Source organism: Notamacropus eugenii, chromosome 3, assembly GCF_028372415.1.
Source record: "Notamacropus eugenii isolate mMacEug1 chromosome 3, mMacEug1.pri_v2, whole genome shotgun sequence".
In the NCBI taxonomy this organism is placed as follows: domain Eukaryota; kingdom Metazoa; phylum Chordata; class Mammalia; order Diprotodontia; family Macropodidae; genus Notamacropus; species Notamacropus eugenii.
The window spans coordinates 310,682,483-310,708,492 of record NC_092874.1 but is presented as its reverse complement, the minus strand read 5'-3'; the positions used below and the strand labels follow the sequence as shown (position 1 = coordinate 310,708,492).

Genomic DNA, 26,010 nt, shown 5'->3' with positions numbered 1-26,010 from the left:
CATCCCCTGATTGTTTTAGTTTCTGATCCTTAGTTCACCTTCTCTTTTGGAATAACAAGAGATATCATAGCCAACACTTGTCTGTACCAGAGTTCCCCTCCTCTACTAGCTTAGCATCTGGTCAGAAAAGGTCACAAGGCTGATCTGACATCATTTGTCCTCGGTGACTCTTTGTTCCCCAGCCTAGGAATCAGAGTCAAGCTCCCCAGCCTGGTATCAGCAGACTGTTCTCTTCCCTCTCCCCATCCCTGCTTTTGTTTTGTTTTAACAGAGGGACATTTGCCCTTCTGCTGGTCTCTTCAGGACCCAAGGGTGCTCATGTGGGCAGGGCACCTGGATTCATCCAAGACCTTTCTTTTTGGTTATCCTCGGTATCACTTTCCATTAGGGAAGGAGAGACTGAAGCTCAGAGAGAGAGTAAGGAGGTTAATGGGGGCAGGCTTCTGGTACAGCCTGGAGAGAATAGGCCATGGGGGCCCTAGAAGGGTTTGCCTCATACCTTTCTCACAAATTCTTTCCAGGAAATACAACGTCCACATAAGAAAGGGGAAATCTCTTGGAGTTGTCTTTGCCAGCCTTTGCCAGAACTGGGAGTGCTTTGTCTACACCTGCCCTCTTAGCAATTCCTTTCAGGGCCCCTAGGTCCAGTTGTTATCTTTCTGCTAACGATCCTCTTACTGACCCTGGTCTCTCTCTTGAGCCACAGAAGTGGTAGAACTTGAGGGCTGGCCTCAGGGGCCTCTAGTCCAGCACATGTGGGAAAGGAATCCCCATCCTAACACATCAAACACATGCAGTCTTTTCTTAAAAAAAAGAAAGGAAAAAGAGGCAGCCCTGAGGTAGCTCTGAGAGTCACAAAGTGATACCAAGCCAAAGATTTCCTCTGCTTCCACAGCTCCCACTGCCTGTTGGCCCCTTCCAGCAAGGAGCCCCACAAATACCCTCCTCCTTAACTGCCTCCTCCTCATTCCCCCTTTTCTGTGGAGGGTTCTCACCCTAGTCCATCCTGGACCCTCTTCACCCTCACCTTCCAAGCCAGTTGGCCACCATGTTGACAGGTCATGCATCAGTCCCACTCTTTGGCCACATGGCCTCTCCACCTTTCTGCTTGCTTTCCCCTCGTCCACATTCCCCCTTCACAGCTGCCAAAACTCTGACTCTGTCGCACTGGGCAGCTCCCTCTCTCCACTAGAAGGCTATAGAACTGTTTGCTTTAGTATTTTAAGTCTCTCTGAGTCTGGCTTTTGGCCAGTATCCCCTGCACACACTGAACCTTCCATCTACCTTGATCTACATTTCCCCCTCCCTCCTCCAAGCTCCCTGTGTATGGTTCCCTTAGGGCAGGGACTACCTACCTCCCTTATGCAGTTTTGTGTGTCACTTTATGTGTGCTCTGATCCCTGAGGGCAGGGCTGTGTTCCTGGCCCTCCCCTGTGCCATATTGAGAGGCTGGACCTCTTCAATCATGGTGCCAAAGCCCCATCCTCGGAGGGTGGTAGAATAGGGGTAGTCTGAAAGAGGGAGAGAAAATTGGAGAGAAAGATGGCTGTGGATGTGGCAAGTGAGGCACATCCACGAGATGTCTAGTGTGAGATGTCTAAGGAGCAATGAATACTTGAAGACTGGGCATCAGGGGAGAGATGAGGGACAAGTAAATAAATCACACGAATAACTGAACACATGGGAGTTCTGAGGTGGCTGAGTGAAGTTGTTCAGAGGGAGCAGAGAAGGGAGCCCAGGACATACATTCAGAGAAGCAGTGGTCATGCACGTGGGGCCTTGTGAGAGGCCGCAGAGAGGAAAGGCCATTTGTTGAATTGGATTTGGCAATTAAGAGCAAATAGGTGAATGATGAAGTTGGAGAGTATGGATGATACCCATGAGTTTATAGCCAAGAGGAGGAGGAAAGGTGGTGGGGCTGGAGTGGAGGCCAAGGCCAGGGTGGGCCAGAGGAGAGTGGATCCAGTACAGGGGTGGTTTGTAATGTGTGGGATGGTGGGACCCCTACTCAAATTGACTACTCAGAGGCATCTCAAGATAAAAACAGAAAGTCCTTTATTCGGTTCTCACGAGAAGCAGGTGTTGCCTTTACTAGGCAATCAAGAGAAGGGAGGCAGAATACAGAAGCAGATGCATGAAGCATGTAGCAGAAAACCACAAACCCCCCCTTTACCCTTTTGGTCAAGAACCTGAGCAAGCAACTTATTTTCAGAAATTTTCCCCAGACACAAAGAATTGAGGAAGAGACTGAATAAACATCTCCCCTATCTGGCAAAAAGTCAGGATTGTACAATATGATTAGGAAATGGGTTAAGCAAATCTGGGGAAAGGGGCAACAGGTGGTTTCACAACTTCAAGTTTCCCCATATCATATGATTTCTGAGAAACTGACACTCAGGCCTGGAGTCTGATCTACTTCAGATTTAAGTTCTTGAGAAGTTTCCACTAGCCATCACACTCAATCCCTCCTCTTATTTTATCCCTTTGAAAACATCTCACACCACTCTTAATACATGTGTTCAATTAAGGAATCTTTCCTGTCATCCTTTTCCTCTATGTCTACCAGGGATTCATCTTTGTCCATTCATAACCTCATGCCAGTTGTTCTAGTTAATGATGTTTTGATGGTGATCCTTTTTGATATGGTACTCTGTACTATTTTAGTAGTTGACTGCACCATACAGGGTAAGCAAACTGGTAAAAGAATAACTCCACTCAATGTGACAAGCACAAACCACAGTGTCTGTTTCCACCAGCTACTCCCAAACCATGACCACCAGGATGTATTAAAAGGAGAACACCATGTTTGGACAGGAACATGGGCAATCTTTAAAATTCTTGTTTCCACACCTAAATCCAATCAATAAATACCTCCTAACATTCTTTCCCCTATGAATTCTTCCCTTCATCTATCCCCCTTTATATGAATATAGGGAGGGAGCAAAGTTGACCGAAGCATTGACAAATTACAAGGGGGCAATCTCCCTAAATAGATACAGAGATTCAAAATACAAAGGTCGATGAATGAATTATCCATTCAGAGGTTCCATCTCATACAACAGTCTAGGGAGGAACATCGTCTGATGCAGTTTTCTGGTCTGGATGCTCCTTCAGGCCATCTTCAGCACAGCATCTCTGCATCTTCTTTCCTTTATCTTCTTGTACAAATCTGGGTGTCCACTCTCCAGCAAAACTGACCTTAATACTATTTTAGGTGACCATTTCTAAGCTTTATACACTTATCACTCTTACAAAATCAAATCTGGAACTTTGACCAATGGTCATGTTTAAGAAATTCACATTAGAACCCAGTTTTTACATTTTACATTCCCCCATCAGGAAGATGAGATTTCGCTAAGGAGTTAATAATAGGCTCCAGTACTTACATAAATACAATAAATAATCATTTTTAACACAGTACATATCACATCAGAAAACAATTCCAGCTTCTGGTCATATGATACTTCTTCTAAAGCATTTACAATATAGACCACAAACCATTTTTCTTTTAACATTAACCAACTGAGACAAAAATAATTATGAGTATATATGCTAACCTCACAAACCTTTGACCTGATTGTCTCCACTGTATTACTAAGAATTAAGGAACCCTAACTTACTGTTGTTGTTATAAAGTTGTAAGCCTAGTAGCTTAATTTTAGACTTAACCTCAGATTTTCCCCTACCAACAACCATAACTTAATAGATCTGGTACTAAGCCCACAAAACCTTTGATTACAGGAGATTGCTACTAAAAGTAGGGACACTGCAGGGAAACAATATTTCCCTAACTTCATATCACTTCCAGGCAGGAGCAGATTGTCAACTGGCATTCAGCCAGGCTTAAAGGCTGCCAAGTGTCAGTGGGGAAATTGAGTCAGGAGAATCCCACCTCAGCCCATGCTGAACAGCCGCTCTCCTAACCTTCTCATGAGATCACCTTTTGCAGTTCATACCAGCATCTCACAGGTTTGCTGACATCATGGATCAGTGGTTCAGACTGCCTTTCTTGCTATCCATACTTGGAGTTAGACTCAGAAGAAGTCAGTTAATAGTCCCATAAAATCTTAAAATAGCAAGTTCCAATAATTAGGTTTTAGATATGACTGTAATTTCACATTGGCTAAGGAACATCCTTTGAAGCAGGTCTTAAGTGGCTTACATACCTTTCTATGCATGTCCTAGTTCCTGATTAAATAACAATCATAAAATCTAAATTACCATTAAAACCTTAAGTTATTGCTCTAATAGATTTACATCTGTTTCCCAAACTACCCTGTCCCTTTCTAACCCTGCTCAGTCTAAAAGAATGAGCTACACATATGATGAGTTCAAACACCACCTTCAACTTATGTTCATGAAATGAATTCATATCAAAACAGAAGCATTTAACTTTTCCACCAATGCCAAATTTTACCAGAGGTTACCTGCCTCTAAGAAACTTAGACTGGAATTCTTTTCCCCAAACTAAAGATGTCTCTGATTTAGTCTCAGTCTCAGTAATTAATTAAGTCAATAGTATTTACCCAATTGGTCTTTGCAACAAGTAAAGACTTTATTCCCAAGTTGGAACCTTTGTCCATCATCCCCAAAGAGTTTTAGTCCCATTTGTCTAAAAGGTCCTGGAAAACCTCACCTTGAAAATTCCTTGGTTTTTCTCACATGAACTGGCTCCCCTGAGGCCTACTCTATCACTATGCTCAAATGTCTGTTCTGTTTCCCACTCTTAATCCTATCAATCCAAACCTCCATGTTACTGGCCACTTCCATCAAGACCATGCTGGGAATCCCTAGATCACCTGGGGCCATCCTGGCCTCCTTCCTCAGTCCCTCTGTGGATAAGATACAATTCAACTTTAAACAACATCACATTTATACTGTGGTTTCATCTCCACCTTAAGACTCAGAAATAGCCAAGTGGGAAACTTTAAAAGAAGTATTCCTTTTCCAAGGAAAACAATGGGGAAACTGAGCCAGAAGGATTCCATCCCAGGCTGAGGACATAATTGTCCCCTGAGGTTTGTACATGAGATAATAGGTTTCACTAATCAAAAATTTTACACATCTTAAATTTTAAATTTGTCCTAAAAACCAATCACTAGAGGTTATCACCTAAACGAATCCCTGGTTTAGGGACTCCGTAGGCAGCTTACATTTTACATAGAGATTACAACTTTAACAAAGTGAAAGGCCACACAACTTGGATGATTTTTTTTAAACTCTCCTAAATCTTAGCCACTCCTGGGTGGGGATGGGGCCAGCTCCTCTCCTAAAAGGAGAAAAGTTAACATCCCTTCTCTGAGCATCTCCAGTTCAGATTAGATCTTAAGAAGTCCCTCTGTAGTGACTGGATTTCAAAAGGAAAGGGGGGGGGGGGCCAGGAGGCATTTTGTCTTAAAATTCTTGGTCTCCATTATCTTGTCCCTCATCTTTCAACCCTGCATGAAACCTGAAGTACAAATTAGCTTACAAATATAAATAAAAATTTGGTAAGCAGGCCTTTCAAAAATCATACAAAAGATTCATACAACAAATATTTTCCTCTTTTAAGAATAATTTACAATTTATCACAAAATCCTCATGAACCTAATTGGCAAGAATTACAAGACCTAAAACCAAGGCCTTTTCACATTTGGCCATAAGCTTCCTTTTTACACACTTTTGTAAATATGCTTGATTCATAGCAAAAACCAATTTTAGTTAACAATGCAATTTCTAATATAACATTTAGATTCACTTAAAAATTTAAACTATTTAAGTTTACTTAAAACTTTAAATGAACCATTACCCCTTCAGTTGAATGTATCTCCACATTACTTTGCACAAAAACCTTACTATGTGGGCATACTCTTATCACCCTGATCAGATAAAGTCATCTTAAATTTGATTGAGCTGTTAACTATATTAAATCAAGTTAAGTGATTTTTTTTCTCTCTTCTTAAAATACTTCCTCACACCCTCAGTACTTACTGAAAACCTCTGAAACTGACCCATTTAGAGTCATTCAGGTTCCCAAGTCTCTCATTCCCATTACTCAGATTATCTAGTTCCATCACATCTTTAACTATAACTTTCTGCACTATAATCCCCTTGTAGCTTAAAGCAAAGAAGTTAACTCTGCCATTATGTAGTGAACATCAGCATTTTTATCATTTACTTATCAAATTTCTATCACATCCTTTTAAAATCCCCAATCCATATATATATAGCAATTGCATTAAATTAATATTACATCTAACACCTACCCTTTGCAATCATAAATGCCAGATAACAATATCATTTTCTATCTAATCCTGATAGGAAAATCATTCTTAGATGCTGCTTATTATTCCTTCAGGACAAATTTTAATTTGAAATTATATCAAACCTGAATTTTGTAATCACTAATGATAAACATTTTTTATAATCAAACACTTTTGCTACTTACAAGAAAACTTTCTGCCCTCTTATTTGAGTCAAGCCTTGTCTGCATTCACAAACAAATGGAAAGGCTTTCCAGTTCATGTCTTATTGTGGGTAAGGCAGGAAATGATTAGATGCTAGTTAACCTGCCTTTCTTTTAGTCTGAGAAGGGGAGATAAGTTCCCCTCAGCCTTCTTGCTCTTACTGGCTCGCTGCCTCACAAAGTGTGGGGGAAGACAGAGACACAAACCAGAGACACAGACTTTCATTCACACACAACACATGCAGACAAAGCATTTAACATCATTTTCGCTCAATTTTGAATTTTGATTTCCTCATCCTCTCAGGTGCTGAGTCTAGGCGGGCTTGTAGGGTGTCCCCCACAGGACTTTTGTTCTGCTTTATCAAATCAAAAGAATCCTACATAGGTGATTTCCTCCAGGCTGTTCAATTCTCAGAGGATCCATGCTTTAACCAGATTGTACCCCCTCTGACATCTTTATCACCTCATACAAAACAACAATACTTGATCATTTTCTTTTTATCTTTTACTTTGTATTTTGGTACCCCATTCCAATTTTATTTCCCAAGGGACTTTTTACCAGTATACTCTGACTATGCTCTGAAGTGCAGGGTTTGGACTGTTCCTTACCCATTTTGCATAAAGATGAGCACCTGATCCCTCCCGCACAGTGGGGTTGCCCCCAACCAGCAGTCACCCGGAAGTGTTCTCAGTGGGGTCCTTGCCTTGGGATTTAAACTTTTACAATTTGAATAGAAGCTGTCACCAGTCTCCCTGAGTCTAAGACTCAACAAGTAACCCCCAGACCCATGAGTGCTTACCACTGGGTTATGCACGCATAAGTTACCTGACTGGCAGACTCAAACACTGACCAGTCAGAATTTCGGTTCCTGGGGGGCGGAGCCAAGATAGCGCAATAGAAAGATACACATATGCTAGCTCCGAACCCATAGCTCATAAAATATCTGTAAAAAAGAACTCCCAACAAATTCTGGAGCAGCAGAAGCCACAGAACAACAGAGCAGATGAGATTTCTGTTCCAGAGAGCCCTGAAAACAGACACCAAAGGTCCGTCGTGCTGCGGACCTGGAGCCAAGCCCAGTACTGCCTTGGCCGTGAGGCACCAAGAGGAGCAGATCCGAGCAGGCTTCAGGGACAGAATCTCCAGCGGCCAGGCGGGTCCCTCCACCCACGGGCCCCAAAGGTTGGTGAGAGGGTCTTCTCGGCTTGCTGAGAGGGGAGTGGGGTGCCCCCATAACTCAGGCCCCCTCAGGAGACAGCAGCGGAGGCAGGAGCAGACAAGGGCTCCCCAAGCAGGCAGGAGCCTGGATCCATTGTTGAAGGTCTCTGCATAAACCCCCTGAGGGAACTGAGCCCCGAGAGGCGGCCCTGCCCCCACCTGAGCACCTGAACTTAATCTCACACTGAATAGCAGCCCTGCCCCCGCCCCAAGCCCTGAGGCTGGGAAGCAGCATTTGAATCTCAGACCCCAAGTGCTAGCTGGGCAGATCTGGAGGCAAAGTGGGTGTGAAGAGAATATTCAGAAGTCAAGTGACTGGCTGGGAAAATGCCCAGAAAAGGGGAAAAAAATAAGACTATAGAAGGTTACTTTCTTGGTGAACAGGTATTTCCTCCCTTCCTTTCTGATGAGGAAGAACAATGGTTACCATCAGGGAAAGACACAGCAGTCAAGGCTTCTGTATCCCAGCCCACTCAATGGGCTCAGGCCATGGGAAGAGCTCAAAAAGGATTTTGAAAATCAAGTTAGAGAGGTGAAGGAAAAACTGGGAAGAGAAATGAGAGACATGCAAGTAAAGCATGAAAAACAAGTAAACACCCTCCTAAAGGAGACCCAAAAAAATGCTGAAGAAAATAACACCTTGAAAAATAGGCTAACTCAATTGGAAAAAGAGGTTCAAAAAGCCAATGAGGAGAAGAATGCTTTCAAAAGCAGAATTAGCCAACTGGAAAAGGAGGTTCAAAAGCTCACTGAAGAAAATAGTTCTTTCAAAATTAGAATGGAACAGATGGAGGCCAATGACTTTATGAGAAACCAAGAAATCACAAAACAAAACCAAAAGAATGAAAAAATGGAAGATAATGTGAAATATCTCATTGGAAAAACAACTGACCTGGAAAATAGATCCAGGAGAGACAATTTAAAATTTCTGGGCCTACCTGAAAGCCATGATCAAAAAAAGAGCCTAGACATCATCTTTCATGAAATTATCAAGGAAAACTGCCCTGAGATTCTAGAACCAGAGGGCAAAGTAAGTATTCAGGGAATCCACAGAACACTGCCTGAAAGAGATCCAAAAAGAGAAACTCCTAGGAACATTGTGGTCAAATTCCAGAGTTCCTAGGTTAAGGAGAAAATATTGCAAGCAGCTAGCAAGAAACAATTCAATATTGTGGAAATACAATCAGGATAACACAAGATCTAGCAGCTTCTACATTAAGGGATCGAAGGGCGTGGAATAGGATATTCCAGAAGTCAAAGGAACTAGGACTAAAACCAAGAATCACCTACCCAGCACAACTGAGTATAATACTTCAGGGGAAAAATTGGTCTTTCAATGAAATAGAGGACTTTCAAGCTTTTCTTGATGAAAAGACCAGAGCTGAAAAGAAAATTTGACTTTCAAACACAAGAATGAAGAGAAGCATGAAAAGGTAAACAGCAAAGAGAAGTCATAAGGGACTTACTAAAGTAGAACTGTTTTCATTCCTACATGGAAAGACAATATTTGTAACTCTTGAAACTATTCATTATCTGGGTACTGGGTGGGATTACACACACATGCACACGCACATGCACACACACATAGAGACAGAGTGAATTGAAGAGGATGGGATCATATCTTAAAAAAATGAAATCAAGCAGTGAGAGAGAAATATATTGGGAGGAGAAAGGGAGAAATGGAATGGGGCAAATTATCTCTCATAAAAGAGGCAAGCAAAAGACATATTAGGGGAGGGAAAAAGAGGGGAGGTGAGAGAAAAGCATGAAGATTACTCTCATCACATTCCACTAAAGGATGGAATAAAATGCACACTCATTTTGGTATGAAAACCTATCTTACAATACAGGAAAGTGGGGGATAAGGGGATAAGCAGGGTGGGGGGGAGGGTAGAAGGGAGGGCTAGGGGAGGAGGGAGCAATTTGAGGTTGACACTCATGGGGAGGGACAGGATCAAAAGAGAATAGAAGTAATGGGGGACAGGATAGGATGGAGGGAAATATAGTTAGTCTTATACAACACGACTGTTATGGAAGTCATTTGCAGAACTACACATATTTGGCCTATATTGAATTGCTTGCCTTCCAAAGGGAAGGGGTGGGGAGGGAGGGATGAAGAGAAGTTGGAACTCAAAGTTTTAGGAACAACTGTCGAGTACTGTTCTTGCCACTAGGAATTAAGAAATACAGGTAAAGGGGTATAGAAAGTTATTTGGCCCTACAGGACAAAAGAGAAGATGGAGACAAGGGCAGAGAGGGATGATAGAAGAGAGGGCAGATTGGTGATAGGGGCAATTAGAATGCTAGGTGTTTTGGGGGGGAGAGGACAAAAGGGGAGAAAATTTGTAACCCAAAATTTTGTGAAAATGAATGTTAAAAGTTAAATAAATAAATAAATAAATAAATAAAAGAATTTCAGAGCTTCAGAGACCCTACACTTCCTGTTTTACCGAGTTCCTCCACTTCAGGTTGTTACTTCGCAGAGAAGGAGGTCTGGCACTCAGTTCCACGGGACCATTGGAGAAAATCTCTCAATGGGTGCCTGCCCTTGAACCAAAGCACCAGCTGTCTCTCTGGGAAGTGACATGATCCCAGATGAGCCCCCAGAAACTGTATGGGATGCTGAGACCCCTACTCAAATTGACTACTCAGAGGCATCTCGAGATAAAAACAGTCCTTTATTCAGTTCTCACGAGAAGCAGGTGTCACCTTCACTAGGCAGTCTAAAGAAGGGAGGCAGAGTACAGAAGCAGCCACATGGTTATGTAGCACAAAACCACAAACCCCCTCCCCCCTCTTACCCTTTTGGTCAAGAGCCTGAGCAAGCAACTTATTTTCAGAAATTTTCCCCAGACACAAGGAATTGAGGACGAGACTGAATAAACATCTACCCTATTTGGCAAAAGGTCAAGATTGTACAATATGATTAGGAAATGTACAATATGATTAGGAAATGGCTTAAGCAAATCTGAGGAGAGGAGCAACAGGTGGCTTCACAACTTCAGGTTTCCCCATATTATATGATTTCTGAGAAATTAAAACTCAGGCCTAGAGTCTGATCTGCTTCAGATTTAAGTTCTTGAGAAGTTTTCACTAGCCATCACACTCAGTGAGAAAGCCAGTCATTCCAGGGGATACAAGTTTACATGTATCTTGCCATCCTGGGGAGTCAAGTTAGTTAAAAAGCTGTCCTCATGACTTGATGGGCTTGGGATGAAGGCCCAAGTAGGCTTCCTCCTGGAGGCCTGAGGTGGTACTGATGAGTCTTCCTGGTCATCTGGGTTAGCCTGCCCTCTGCCTGTCCCTTCCTTGGTGTGTAGCCTTTCTGTGCTAGAACTAAGGAAGCCTTCTTTTCTTAACTCGTGGAAAACCCCTTAGGGTCTGACTTGGGTCTGGTGTGGGGTGCCACAGAGTAGCTTGTAGAGGTCAGTGTTTCTATGACTTCAGTCACACTTTATGTCATGTGGGGGTAAAGAGGGCTACTCTTGGTCATTGTTGGGCTTGGGAGAGCCTGAGCTGAGGTCCCCTCTCTATCCTGCCACTTCCCCATGGCTTCTAGGGGTATGGAGGGGCTGAACCTAACTCTAACCCTAACCCTAAATGCACTCTAACCCTAACCCCTTCTAGGGGTATGGAGGGGCTGAACTGTGGATGAGCAGGTGTGCTTGGTATTTCAGGCATCCCTGACCTTCCAGGATGTGGCTGTGGCCTTCAGCCAGGAGGAGTGGAGACACCTGGACCCAGCTCAGAAGAACCTGTACCGGGAGGTGATGCTGGAGAACTATCGGCACCTGGTCTTCCTGGGTAAGGAACCTGGCTTCCTGTTGGCACTTGGAACCTGCCCCTCCCAGCATTGCAATGGCCTCACTCAGCACAATCTGTGGCAGGTTGTATGGGCTCAGGTCTGACCTTTTCCAGCCATGAGACTGTGCCCCTGTGGCTAGGTGGAGCTTTGCCACCAGAAACAGGCATCCTTCTTGGGCTGCCCCTGCCCAAATTCTGTCCCCCAGGTAGAGCATTCTGCCCCAGAGTCCCCATGACCAACATTTATTAAGTGCCCACAGTGTGCCAGACTGGCTCCCTTGGGTCCCAGGACAGTGCCTAGCAGAGGCCTCGCCTCATCCCACCCCGCAGGCACTGCCAGAGTGCCAACCTCTTCCTGAAGAGGAAGGAGCTGGGATGGACTCAGGAGGGTGCTCCTCCTTCTCTCCCATGAGCAGGACTTCCAGTTTCCAAGCCAGAGCTGATCTCCCAGCTAGAGTGTGGGGAATGCCCATGGACACTGTTGGAGGAAGAGCCAAGAAGCCCCCGTGCAGGTGAGAGAGTGTCACCTGTGGGCAGGGATGCTGTTGGTGTGGGGGGTAAGGGGGCCCTCCACAGCAGGTTCTCAAGCCTCTCCCCTGTGTGCACCTCAGGTGAGGTCTCTAACCAGGTTGTGGTTGGCAGACATCCCTTCTGCTCTCCCTGGGCCAGAGTGCTTCCTTTTCTAGCGTTATCCCTGGCTGTTTTGGATCCTTTTCCAGGGGATTTAAAATGTGCACAGAACTCCTCTGTTCTTAAAACAAACTCCAGAAAACTTTGTTCCCAACCAGTCACTGGATTGGAAAGATGAGACCTTTCTTCCAGTTCTAATCCCCTAGATTGTCCCCCTTTTCACACAATGTCTGCTTGTGTCTCCTGTGCTCCCTCAGGCTTGCTGAGGCATTCCCTACCTTGCCCTGTGCCTTTGGGGTCGTGTCTGAGCTCACCCTGGACCAGGTGCCCCAGCTCTCACACTTCAAGCAAGCTTCTTGCTCTGCAGGTGCCTCACAGCTCATCTCAGCGTGCTTTCTTCCCCTTTGGTTTGCTCCTCATCCTCACCACCTGACTCCGCATTCTTCTTGTCTCCAGACCTCACCCTCATACTTGGGGATTTCCATGTATGTGTTGGTGCCTCCCCAAATTACCTCCTGATGAGCATGCCCACAAGAAGGTTCATGCCCATGATCTTATCTCACACCTAAGTGTGAAGTCCCCTGGGTCCAAAATTCTGAAACTCTTCTCTGAGCTCTGGCAAAGCTTACCTGTCAATCAGTGAGCATCTGTGAAGTGCCTTTTGTATGCCAGACCCTGTGTTCAGGACTAGAGACACAAAATAAAGAAAAAGCCCCTCCCTGCCCTCAGGGAGGTCTGCAGGCAGAAAGTAAATATTGAGCACAGCTTCACAGAAATAATGGGAGGGCATGCCAGGCATGAGGCCTGCCAGGACACCAGCACAGAGATGGGAACTGGAAGATTCTGTAAGAGTTATCCAGAAGGGGTTTTCTGGACTGTACAGTGTGGAAAGTGGAGGATGGAATTATAGTTTAGGGTCCAGTTTTTCAGTCATTTCAAACATGTCCAACTCTGTGAACCCAATGGGGGTTATCATGGCAAAGATAAGAGAAGGGTTTGCCATTTCCTTCTCCATCTTATTTTACAGATGAGGAAACTGAGGCAAGTCCAGAGTTACACAGCTAGTGTCTGAAGCTGGATTTGAACTCATGCAGATACTCTGTGCTCTCTAACACCCCATATTTGTAAAGGTCTTTAAATGCCAAGATGGAATTTGTAGTTTATTAGAAGGGCAGTTGGGAAGTTCAAATAGGGCAGCAGTGGCAGGATAGACTGGGGTGGGCAGAGACTCATAGTGGGAAAACCACTTCAAAAGAGAGAGAATGAGATGCTCCTGGATGTTCCATTTGGAATGTCTAATCCAGAAGTGGGGATGAAGGACTGCAGCTCAGGCCAAAGATGCCAATCATGGAGTCACGTGCATTGAGGCAATGGAGCCCACAGGAGCCAAGGCCACCACCGTGGGACTGGCTTAACCATCCTTACTGTGACCTGCAGTTACTCTGCTCAGTAGTCTTGACTGCCCGAGGGGTCAGCTCAGCCCTTTGCTGTCCTCTGCCCTAAAATCCCTTCTATTTCCACTCATGATTTCCTCAACTCAGGCCTCTGGGCCCTGGGTTAGAGAAGTCTGCCCAGTCCCGCTATGTGAGTCTGCTTCAGATCTGTTGTGTCCAGGCTTAACTGGACTCTTGTGCTTATAGGGCAGGCTTTGTATTCTTCCCCAACTGAGTCATCTCCTTGAACCTCTCATATCACTTCTCCCCTCCCTCTGAGCAGCTCTCAGCGTATCTGGCCAAGAAGCCTTCTTATTGAGTTGGCTTTTCCTGCGTGCATTAATAGACTGAACTCTGTTGTGATTATGGATCCCGTTTAGGAGATTCTGTAATGTCAGCAAGACTTTATTAAATACATGCTTATGAGCTGCTTGATGCTATCCACAGTGTCCTGCACCAGCCCCAGTATCTGAAGGACCTTCCCACACTAGGGAATCCCTCTCCCATTGGGTCCTTATGCTGGATGCCCCAAAGATGGTGACAGAAGCATTCGGCAAGCACACAGCTCCCATGTTGTGGCTCACCAGACATGAGGAGTCTGCTGAACAGAATTATCTCTGTTACATCTTTCAAAGGATGTTGGATCATTTGAACGGGAGGAGGGTGTGGCATTGGCATTTTACTGTCAGATTACATTTTTTATAGTCAGCACCCTGGGCTCTTATATTCATTCTCTTTGTAGTCAGTTGTGTGACAGCAAAGACCAAGCTCTGAGTAGAGTATTGATTAGCAGAGCCTGCCTGTCCCCTCTTCTTCCTGAGGAATCCTTCGAGGCATGTTTGGGAGGCATAGAGAGGCCACATAGGGAAGGCAGTTGACAATGATGTCCAGCTTTCCCCTCAATATTTATCTTCCCCATAATTTCTCCTTCAGTGCCCTCCCAATTTGTGACCTCCAGTGTGAACCTCCTCCACTTCCCCTTGGGCAGGGCCAAGTTGTCTTCACCACTGCTCCTGCTGCCTTCTCAGTCCATGGGAGACCATGATGTTCCAAGGACAAATGTCCTTAATAAGGAAGAGATTTTATCAGATTTCTCACTGGCCTTTCCTTTTTTCCCTCCTTTTGCTCTCCTTCCAGAGCTCAGAAATCATCAGAACATTGCTGGGAAAAGTTCCTTTTCTAAACCAGTGCTAGCCTGGACTGCCATGTCTCACACCTGGTAGGGAAGTCAAGTCTGCTGATTCTGGTGCTCTCTAAGCTCACGGGGTCTCCTCCTTTTGGTTTATCCAGGAAATGTTCTAAGTCTATGTTGGTGTCCATTTCTCCAATTGTTACCCATTTTTGGTGCCAAAAGCTTTTAAAAATAGGTCAGATTGAAGTTGTTTTAATTGCCCATCGTATCTTTTTTCACTTTTATTCTTCTAATTTTCTATCATGTGTGATTTTTGCTCTAAGAAGTTGGTAATCTGACTGTGCATACCTGGCGTTGGATTGACCCATGTGAGTCATTTCCTGTCTATTACATGTAATCAGTTTTATTTTTCTGCTTGCCATGTTCAGGTCTTCCAGGATTTTTTCTCACAGAATGTAGTTGTGCTGTGTAGGCATGAAGCTTCTTTGTGGATCATAGGCCCCTGGCCTCTTGTGTTTCTTTGGAAGCATATTTTCTGACATTTTTTGCTGCCTCCCCTATGACCACCCTTGCTTAGAAATTACTAAGTAGCAAAATATATATTTATATTACCTTAATTTTGAGTAGCTCATTGAGTTCTTCATAGAATACTGTGCCTCCCCATAATTTGCAACTGATATTTGCACAGAAATTGAAATTACTTATCTGGTAATCTTTTTGCAGATATGAGCACTATAGTATGATTCTTTGCCTATGAATACACAATAAAACCAAATCTTATAGCTCCCTTATTTAATTATTCTTGGGGTGGGGGTGGGGGGTGGCAATGTTCCTTAATTTGTAAAATGTGAACTTGGCTTTTTAAAAATATATTTCAATAACTGTTTCATTACATTTGATTTCTTCTCTAAGCCTGCATTTAAAAACATGATTATGAGAAGAGGTCCATAAACTTCCCCAGATTACCAAAGGGAGCCATGACGCACAAAATAGATTAAGAACCCCTGTTCCAGGAGACCCTGTGAGCCATCTTTCCATTTGTCCACAACTTCCTTTTGTCCTCTACTTTCTTTTATAGCAGCAATGTCAGGATTGGTATGATTTAGTTCCTGCATTATGTTTACTTACTGATCATTGAATGAGGATCTCACATTATATAACTAGCTAAATTATTGTTTGTAGATCATCTTACAACTCTGATTCTTAATACATTATGCCCCTTTACTCTTATATTGCCAATGCAGAATAGGAAGGAACCATGGAGAACTGAGGTCTCTTTTGTTCTTTTATCCCCAAGTGGACAATCTGCTGGTGGTCAGTCCTTCTGTACCCAACTGGGCTGCTCCTAAGGAAGCAGGTGTGATTTGTTTCCAGGATTACACTCAAAGCCTTCCCAGAGCTTGCTCTCTGCTCACTTCAGCTGAGTAATGTCTTGTGATGAGATTTTATGGACCCTTGACTCTGTATCTATCTCTTTATTATTGTACTTTTATTTTCTGCAAGTTGAAGTAGATAATATTAGCAAACACATGTTACCTCTGTTCAGAGGGCAGCAGTGAAATTGGTTAAAAAATCTGAGACCAGGGACAGCAACTTTGTAAGAAATACATAAGGCAGGAGCTAACCTAGGAATTCCGTCTCTCCCAAAATTTACCACCAAAGCAGAGACAAAGCTTCTACCAGCAGTTAGAACGTTCCCTCTTCATCCCCACCACTTCCTGATCCCAATCCCTACCCCAGCATGTTATAAGAGATACTATATTGGCATCTTCCAGATTGGCTGGAAAAATACATGGTGAAATAAGGCCCAGGTATTTGGCATGTCTTGGAAGTCTGTGAAACAAACAGTGAGTATTTTCAGCCATTTCCTTTCTCACAGCATTGGCAATAAGGTATTTACATTCTTTCTTTTTCTTTCAGACCAAAATGATAGTCCAAAGATCAAGAAGACAATTCTAAAGCAGGGCATTTTGGTGGAAAAATCATTCCAGGAAAGACTTTCAAGAGATCATCACAAGGTTTTTAAGTTTGGAAAAGTTGGCAGTTATGGCCAGAGGGTTAACAGGCATCAGGGCAACCAGAAGAGAGACTTAAGGCAAGAAAAGAAAATTTCTAATAAGTCAAGAGAGCATGAATGTATATTTAAGAAACACTTCCATCAGAGATCAGTTCTTGAAATGCAAAAGAATGTTACTTCAGAAAAGGGTCCCCATAAATATGACACACACGGAAGTAGCTTTAAATTGTCTTCAGATCTGAATAGTTATAATGGAATCTCCTCAGGAAGGAAACCTCATATGATTAATGCTTGCAGCAAGGCCTTCAGTTACCATTCAGACCTTATTCGATATCACAGGGTAGCCACTAGAGAAAAATCCTATGCATTTGATGAATTTGGCAAAGCCTTCCAGCAGAGGCGACACCTTACTCGACATCACAGAATTCGACCCGGAGATAAACCATATACATGTACAGAATGTGGGAAAACCTTCAGTCGGATTCCCTACCTTATGCTACATCAGAGAATTCATACTGGAGAGAAACCCTATAAGTGTAATGTATGTGAAAAAGCCTTTTGCCAAAGAGGACATCTCACTGAACATCAGAGAATTCATACTGGAGAGAAACCCTATAAATGTAACATATGTGAAAAAGCATTCACTCAGAGTGGACATCTTACTGAACATCAAAAAATTCATAATGGAGAAAAACCCTACAAATGTATTGAATGTGGGAAAACCTTCAGCAATAAATCATCCCTTATTCTACATCGCAGATTTCATACTGGAGAGAAACCGTATAAATGTTATGAATGTGGCAAAGGCTTCACCAACAGCTCAGTCCTTATTGTACACCAGAGAATTCACACTGGAACCAAACCCTATAAATGTCATGATTGTGGGAAGGCCTTCCTTCAGTACATAGGACTTGTGGTGCATCAGAGAATTCACACTGGAGAGAAACCTTATAAATGTCACATATGTGAAAAAGCCTTCAGCCAAAGTGGGCATCTCAGTGAGCATCATAAAAGTCACAATGGAGAAAAACCCTATGAATGTAATGAGTGTGGAAGAGCCTTCAGCAATACCTCATCTCTTATTCTACATCACAGAATTCATACTGGGGAGAAACCTTACAAATGTAATGACTGTGGGAAAGCCTTTAGTAACAGCTCAGTTCTAACTGTACACCAAAGAATTCATACAGGATCAAAACCTTATAAATGTCTTGAATGTGGGAAGGCCTTTCTCCAGTGTATAGGTCTTATTGTACATCGGAGAACTCATACTGGAGAGAAACCTTATAAATGCAGTGTATGTAAAAAAGCCTTCAGTCAAAGGGGACACCTTACTCAACACCTGAAAATTCATAATGGAGAGAAGCCCTACAAATGTAGCGAGTGTGGAAAAGCTTTTACCCAGAGGGGACACCTCACTGAACATCGGAGAACCCACAGTGGGGAGAAACCATACACATGTAATGAATGTGGTAAAGCTTTTAGCAACCACTCACACCTCACTCTCCATCACAGAATTCATACTGGAGAGAAGCCCTATAAATGTAGTGAATGTGGAAAAGCTTTCAGTCAAAGAGGTCACCTCACTGAACACCAAAGAATTCACACTGGGGAGAAGCCTTACAAATGTAATGAATGCAGCAAAGCCTTCAGCAGTCGTTCACGGCTTACACTACATCATAGAATCCATACTACAGAAAAGCCCCATAAACGTCGTGAATGTAAGAAAGCTGTCCCTCTTGATGTGGACCTTCCTCAGTGTCAGAGAATTAAAACTGGGGGGAAATGTTATAAATGTACTGAATGTAGCAAAGCCTTCCAAAGCGGCCATTCCCTAGCTCTTCATCAGAGGATTCATAGTGGAGAAAAACCCTATGAATGCAGTGAATGTGGAAAAGCATTTAGTCGGAGAATATACCTTACTAAACACCAGAGACTTCATAATGGGATGAAAACCTTTAAGTGTAGTGTATGTGGTGAGAATAGTACTCAGTGTACATGTCTTATTCAGCATCAAACAATTCATTCTAGAGAGGTACCTTCCACGTCTAGTGACTATTCAGAAGCCTTCAATAATAACTCATCTCATATTCCACATCCTAAAAGTCATAGTAGAAAGAAATTCTATGAATGTTATGAATGTGGGAAGCCTTTCAGCAGTCGTGCAGGGCTTATTGTACATCTGAGAATTCATACAGGAGAGAAACCCTACAAATGTAACACATGTGAAAAAGCCTTCAGTCAGAGAGGACATCTTACTGAACATCAAAAAATTCATAATGGAGAGAAACCCTATAAATGTAGTGAATGTGGAAAAGCCTTCAGCCGGAGAATGTACCTTACTCAGCATCAGAGAATTCATACTGGAGTTAAACCTTATAAATGTAACATATGTGGTAAGGCCTTCACCCAATCTTCAGGCCTTACACAACATCAAATAATTCATTCTAGGGAGAAACTCTATAAATGTAGTGAATGTGGAAAAACCTTCAGTAACAGCTCATCACTTAACCTACATCAGCAAATACATGTGGAAGAGAAACCCTATAAATGTAATGACTGTGGAAAAATTTTTATTGATCACTCATCTCTTAATCTACATCAGAGAATTCATACTGAAGAAAAATGCTACATATGTAATGAATGTGGGAAAATCTTTAGCAACAACTCATCCCTTGATCTACATCAGAGAATTCATACTGTAGACAAGCCCTATAAATGTAATGAATGTGGGAAAGCCTTTAGTCAGCAGGGAAGTCTTGCTCAGCATCAAAAAATTCATAATGGAGAGAAACCATATAAGTGTAATGAATGTGGGAAATCTTTCATTTATAGTATGCAACTCACTCGACACATGAGAACTCATACTGGGGAGAAACCCTATAAATGTAGTGAGTGTTCCAAAGCTTTCAGTGAAAGCTCATCCCTTATTGTACATCAGAGAATTCATTCTGGAGAAAAGCCATATAGATGTAATGGATGTGGGAAAGTCTTTAGTGCACAGGGAAGCCTTACAAATCATCAGAGAATTCATACTGGAGAGAAACCTTATAACTGTAGTGAATGTGGAAAATCTTTCAGCTCCAGCTCATCGCTTGCAAGACATAAAAGAACTCACACTGGGGAGAAGCCCCATAGATGTCTTGAATGTGGAAAAGCCTTCACTCACAGGTCATCCTTTACTGTTCATCAGAGAATTCATACTGGAGAGAAACCCTACAAATGTAGTGAATGTGGAAAGGCTTTCAATGAGGGAAGAGGGCTTCTTCAGCATCAGAGAATTCATACTGAAAAGAGACTCTAGAAGTTCAGTGCTTATGGTATAACCTTCCCCTAATGGGAAAACTATTTAGCATCTGAAAAGTCATGCTTAACAGAGATATTACAAATAAGATGCATATAGAAGGGCCTTTTGGATTAGTCCAGGCATCAGAGACATCTCAGAAGAGATCAACTGTTGGGATTAATGCCAGGAAGCTGGAGACTTGTTAACTTGTGTATCTAAGTGTTGTGTTAACTAGTTATTCATTTGGGAGTTGAGAGGAAAAAAAGATTTTCCCGAACATTTGCGTCTTTTCTACAACACACCTGGGGGCATTATACTTACATAAGTCCAAGTAAGAGGTTCACAGGTGTGAGGCCTAGCAGTTCTTAGCGTCTGAGCTTTCTAGGACAGAAAAAAAAAATATGCTCCTTAAAACATTTTAATGAGGGGACAGAGCAAATAGAAAGATGTTGATAGCCAGAATTTCCACTGAGATATTTATAAGCAGCTCTATTAATTGTGAGCACTCCTTCACATAGTTTTTATTGATGTGCATCTGACAATTCTCAATGGCCTGTCCTCATGAGACCTGATTGACAGGTTGTTCATTAAGGTCTAAAAGAATATTGGGGATGCGTGTGAATGTGGATCTTATAATTTGGGAGTATGTAGAGGGAGGGTGGTGGGAAGTTGTTCCAGAAGCACAGAACCTGGTTTCCTCAAGGGTCAGTGGTGTTTGTCTGCCTGCCTCTTCATGAAAATGAAGTTTTCTGACAGTTACTTAACAGTGATTGCTGAGAGAAAACCAATGAGACAGAAAGTCATTCTGGGTTCCTGGGGCACTCTCCATCCCAAAGTTTTTGGTGCCCTTATGCATAGTTATCCCCAGAATCCTTCCCTGCTCTAGGCTTTCAAATTACATCTTGATCTCCCTATCCCCTTCTTCACTACATCTTAGAATGTATTGACATAGTTAATTTGCCTTCTCAGTTAGAGTAACTATGAAATTGGGACATGCCTCATATCTCTCCAGGCAGTGAATCAGTTGGGTTGAAGGAATCTGTCATTGGTGATGTTTTGGATTCCACCTCAGATTTCAGGCTTGCAGGGGAGATATTTTGAGTTTAAGGTCTTTAATTTAAATTGTAGTACCACCTATATAAAAGAGAATCAAACAGCAGTGGAGAAGCGTAGGGTGCTTTCCTCGGGTCCCTTTAGGGACACTGCCTGAGACAGCAAGAGGAGAATTGTTAGAGGTGTGGCAGAAATGAGAGAACCAATAGGCAGGTGGGAGCATGGGAAACTTGTGGGAGACACAGTGAAAGGGAGGGTCAAATATTCTTTCCAACTCTCACAGTGGGATCACTGCTCCACTACCCCATCTTTGCTAGAGCTTTAGGCTCAGGCTGCTCCATCACACAGGTCTGATATCTCTCTGGCTCTGGCTGAAGCAACTTTGGGTGATAAGGACAGGACTAGTAGCCCTTAGATGTCCTCTGGAAGTTTCTCAGACTTTGTTACTATGGGCACCCACTGACACCAAGGAATGTTTAATGGAGGAGAGTACCTCAGGGAAGGTCATTTTTCTAGCATGGGGTGCTTTCCAGGGAGAGTAGTCCTTTGCAGGAGGGGGCAGAGTAATTGGACAGCCAGAAAGCAGTAGCACTGTTGACTTCTAGGGAATTCAGAGGCAGTATGCACAACATCTGAATCCACTGAAGACTCCAGGCTGAAGAGTATAACTCCTGTGAGTCTGACTTTCATTGGTTTTATGAATGTCTTTTGTTTTCTCAGTCTACAGTCATTTCCAAACCCCAATTAAGCTCTTCAAACAAAGAAAATCACGAGATCAATGATAGCTCAAACAGTATGTTTGACATATTTGTATACATATATGTATGTGTGTATATATGTGTGCATATATACATATGTGTATATGTATAGACATATACATATATACACTTACACACATACACAAACAGTATACACAGAGACATTCCATGCCTGGCAGGTGCCTTTCTACTGAAATGGAAGAGGTTGGTTGTGATTTTTCAGAGTTTGCCTTTTAGGTTTGTTTTTTAAATTTACATTATGATTATCACCATATGCTTTATTCCTTTGATTTTGCTTCCTTTCCCCTTAGTCCATTCATAACAATTACATTTCTATATTCCATGTATTTTGAGTTTCTTAGAGCACAATACTATTCCCTTGCATTCCTATGCCATGGTGTGTTTAGCTCTTCCCCAATCAGGTACCTTCTTTGTTTTCATCTTTTTTGCTACTATAAAAAGGGCTACTGTGCATATTTTGGTGTTTGCAGGGCCCCATACTTCTGGAAAGTACTACAGATGTTATCTCCATTTTACAGGTGAGGAAATGGGCTCCCTCAGAGAGCTGATAGGCTCCATCCAGGTGACAGCTGATACAGACCAGGTAGGGTCATGACCTAAACCCAGGTCTAGTGCTGCTGAGCCACCTCTGAGTGGCCCAGATATGACTGCTAAATGGAGGAGTTGAATGGAAGTGACAGGTGTCATTCCTACCCTGAGCACCTGGGTGGTAATTAAAGTGGGTCCCAGCTGCCTCTTTCTCATCTACCTTAGGCAGCTTTGTAGTATGCTTCAGAGCAGCCAAATGGTGCAGTGAGTGCTGGACCTGGAGTCAAGAAGACCTGAATTTAAATCCAGCCTCAGACATTTACGAGATTTGTGACCCTGAACAAGTCACTTAGCATGTTTGCTCAACAGAGATAATAAGAGCACCTTCCCTCCCATGGTTTTGAGGATCAAATGCACTTGGCACAGCATGCTAACATGCCTGGCACATAGTAGATGCTTATTCCTTTCCCTTCTCCCCTACCTTCCAATGGGGAGAGCACATGAAGGTGGATACCTGGAAATTCTTTGTACTGGACCCATGGAAACACTAGTATTTGACACCAACCCCTTGGCCTCTGAAGAGAAGAGGAAGGACAAAGGCAAAGAAACATAAAGAGCCACAGAGGCCATGTGCATGTGGTTCAACCTCCTCCTTTTGCAGACAAGGAAGCCTGAGACTGGAAGTTAAGTACCATATCTGACAACAAACCTATCCCTCTTTCCACAATACTCATCTGAATACATATGAGAAGCAAGCAGAGTAAGTGAAAGGGCTCAGAAACTATCTCCTAAGATGTGGGAGAACAGCCCTGGCAGCTGTTGACAAAATGAGTGGACTCATTTGTACCTTCTTATAGTAGGTGGGGAAAGGAATTGTGGCTTCTCACAGATCCATACAGGAAGGACCTGTTTCCACTGGATAAAGCACAGTTGGATCATGCCCATGTTATTGAGCTGCCCTAGTCACCCCTTCCCTGGCACCCAAGTGGAGGTGTTAGCATGCTGCCTTGGTTATACTTTTCCCTTGTTGTCCCCTACCTCTGGACATCTCAAAAGAGTTAACGTGCTGTAATAAATGGCCTGTTGCTTTAAGGATATACTAGCTTGTCTAGTTCTTGTAGGAAACTTGTAAGTTTTGAAATGGGAATGTCTTCCTTGCTTTCCTGAGAGAATACACTCTCATATAAACTGATCTGGAATTCTCAGGGAGTGTGGGGAAGGAGCAGGGTTGGGCACTAGAGAGATGCCCTCTACTTTCAGTTCTCTGTAGATCTACGGAAGATTAAGAATGTCACCCCTAAGCAAAAAGTCAACTCATTTTGCTTACTTCAACGACTGAATAAACAAAGGTGCCTCAGTAAATGATTCTGAGTTACAGGGAGAATGTGTAGGCTTCCACAATGTCTTCAGAGCAGCATAGCATCAAAAGCCTCAATTCTTCATGTGGAATCCAGGAACATCTTCAGGTGGTACTGATCATCAGTGTTTTGGAAGGACCAGTACCTATACTTAGAGAGTTGGGAGTTTATCTTCCTTATATATTATACTCCTTTCCTTCCATATACATACGTACACACACACATACATACATACATACACACACACACACACACACACACACATATATATATATATGTATATATATATATATATATATATTCCTTTTGGAATAATCACCCCAAATATTCGCATGGACTATCTGTGCCCAATCTTTGGTAGAGCATTCTGAGCTCTTATTGGTCTGATCAGCCACAGCAGGACACACTGAGACTTCACTTTATCATGGTGATATCTTGTTGGTCCTCTTCGAGAATGAAGTTCAGCAACCAACCCGAAGGAAACTACAAAATGACCTCCCCAGGCTGTTCTCTCATTAGAAGTGGTTGAGAAGACAGGGTTCATCAGAGTTTAGATACTTACTATCAGCCAATTCCTTCCTTACTGCCCCTGCTCCATTGTTTCAAAGGATTAAATACATTGGACTAGTTGGTCAAAAGGCATTTATTATTAGGTGCTTACAACATGCCAGGCAGAGTACCAAGTGCTGGGGGTGCAGAGAAAGACAAAAACTGCCTTCCGGAAGTTCATGTTTTAGTGTCAGAGACATGAAACCCTCATCCTAATTCACATCTGAGAGATGTTCAGTGTGACTAAAAGCTAATCTCAGAGGTAAGGTGCCAGAAATGACCTGCAGAGGGTGGGATTTAAGCAGTCTCTTGAAGGAAGCCTGAGAAGTGAAAGAAATGGAGAGGGGGTAATGAACCATTCCAGGTATAGAGGGCAGCTAGTCAGGAGACAGTGTTGGGGGCCAGGAGCTGCAAGTCACCAGTATAGTTGAATTGTACAGTTTGTAAAGAGACTGAAAATGTAGGGAGGGGTCGAACTGTAAGACTTTAGAAACCAGAGGATTGTGTATTCAGTCCTAGAGACATAATCAGGAGCCATCAGAGTTTATTGAATAAGAGGGAAATAGTGTGATATGGTCAGATCTGAGCTTTAGGAAAATCACTGGCATCTGAGTGGTGGTGGATTGGAAGATGGGGGGGATAGGAAGGGAGGGAGAGGGAGACAAAGGAGACCATTGAGAAGTCTAGGACAGTAAACCAGGTGAGATATGATGAGATCTGTGTCAATGGAGGGAAAGGACTGGCTAGAACAGGAGATATGTGATGGTAGAATCCTCAAGATAACAGCAGACTAGATATGTGGAGTGAGTCTAAGATGTCTAAAAGGCTGTTGGTGATTGGAGGCTGGAGATGAGGAGAGAGGTTAGGACTGGATAAATGGATCTGAGAATCATCTGCATAGAGGTGATCATTGAACTTATGGGAGCTGATGAGATGCCAAGTGAGAAAGATGTGAGTCCAGGAAAACCTTGGGGGACACTCACATTTAGGGGATACACTCCACTTCCTAGAATCCCAGAGTTTATGGGCCTGTATTCAGTATAACAAACATTAAGCATCTACTATGTGCAAGGCACCCAGGACAGAAATTCAAAAACCCTACAAGATCATAAGAAGTTCTGTTTGAGTGACAGGAGATAACAAAGGGAAGTGGAGGTGTGTCACAAGGCAGATGACAAGATGTTCATGTGGGTGGAGATGAAACCTAGTCTTGAGCTAGTTGGATCATAGTGGCTTGAGTGGCTTTGCTTTCACCCACTCATCAAACTCCAGACAGCTCCAGTCCTAGGCAGAGGGAGGAAGGCATCATCTCTGGACCTGAGGCTGAGGAGAAGGAAGGTAGAGGCAAGGCTGATGGCTAGCTGGCTAATAGTGACCAGGTAGGTTTTACACTCACTCTTGCTGAGAAGTAAAAGAGATGAGGCTGACAAGATATCGAACACCAGATGGGGTTTTTATAACCCATCAAAGAGCACAAAGGATGCAGGTGATTGTATAAACATCCAAGTTAAGGTCCCTTCTCTATCTGGTATCTCTTCCTTCACCAAAGACCTGTACATTTAACCAGACTTATAGTATTACCCTGGATGAGACCCTTCACAAAAGGGAAAATATTGGAGCTTGTTATTAGAGTGTAAGAAAATTCCTCTTTGGTGGGACTCATCCTTTGGGGCCCTAGACAATTAATTACTCAATAACTAGGGTGCTGAACATGGAGCCAGGAAGACCTGAATTCAAATCCTGCCTCAGACATTTATTAACTGACGCTGGGAAAGTC

The 26,010-nt window shown here is 43.0% G+C and overlaps 1 protein-coding gene across 2 annotated transcripts in view; it reads left to right on the top strand.

The window, feature by feature from the left end:
- LOC140496632 (uncharacterized) overlaps positions 1–23,423 on the top strand; it is a 36,100-nt gene extending 12,677 nt beyond the window's left edge. For both annotated transcript variants that reach the window (XM_072596653.1, XM_072596654.1), the window contains exons 4-6: positions 11,342–11,468; positions 11,885–11,980; positions 16,584–23,423. In XM_072596653.1, the coding sequence (XP_072452754.1) occupies positions 11,342–11,468; positions 11,885–11,980; positions 16,584–19,984 (3,624 nt within the window). In that variant the 3' untranslated portion in view covers positions 19,985–23,423. The remainder of the gene's footprint in view (positions 1–11,341; positions 11,469–11,884; positions 11,981–16,583) is intronic.
- Positions 23,424–26,010: the final 2,587 nt, after the last annotated feature.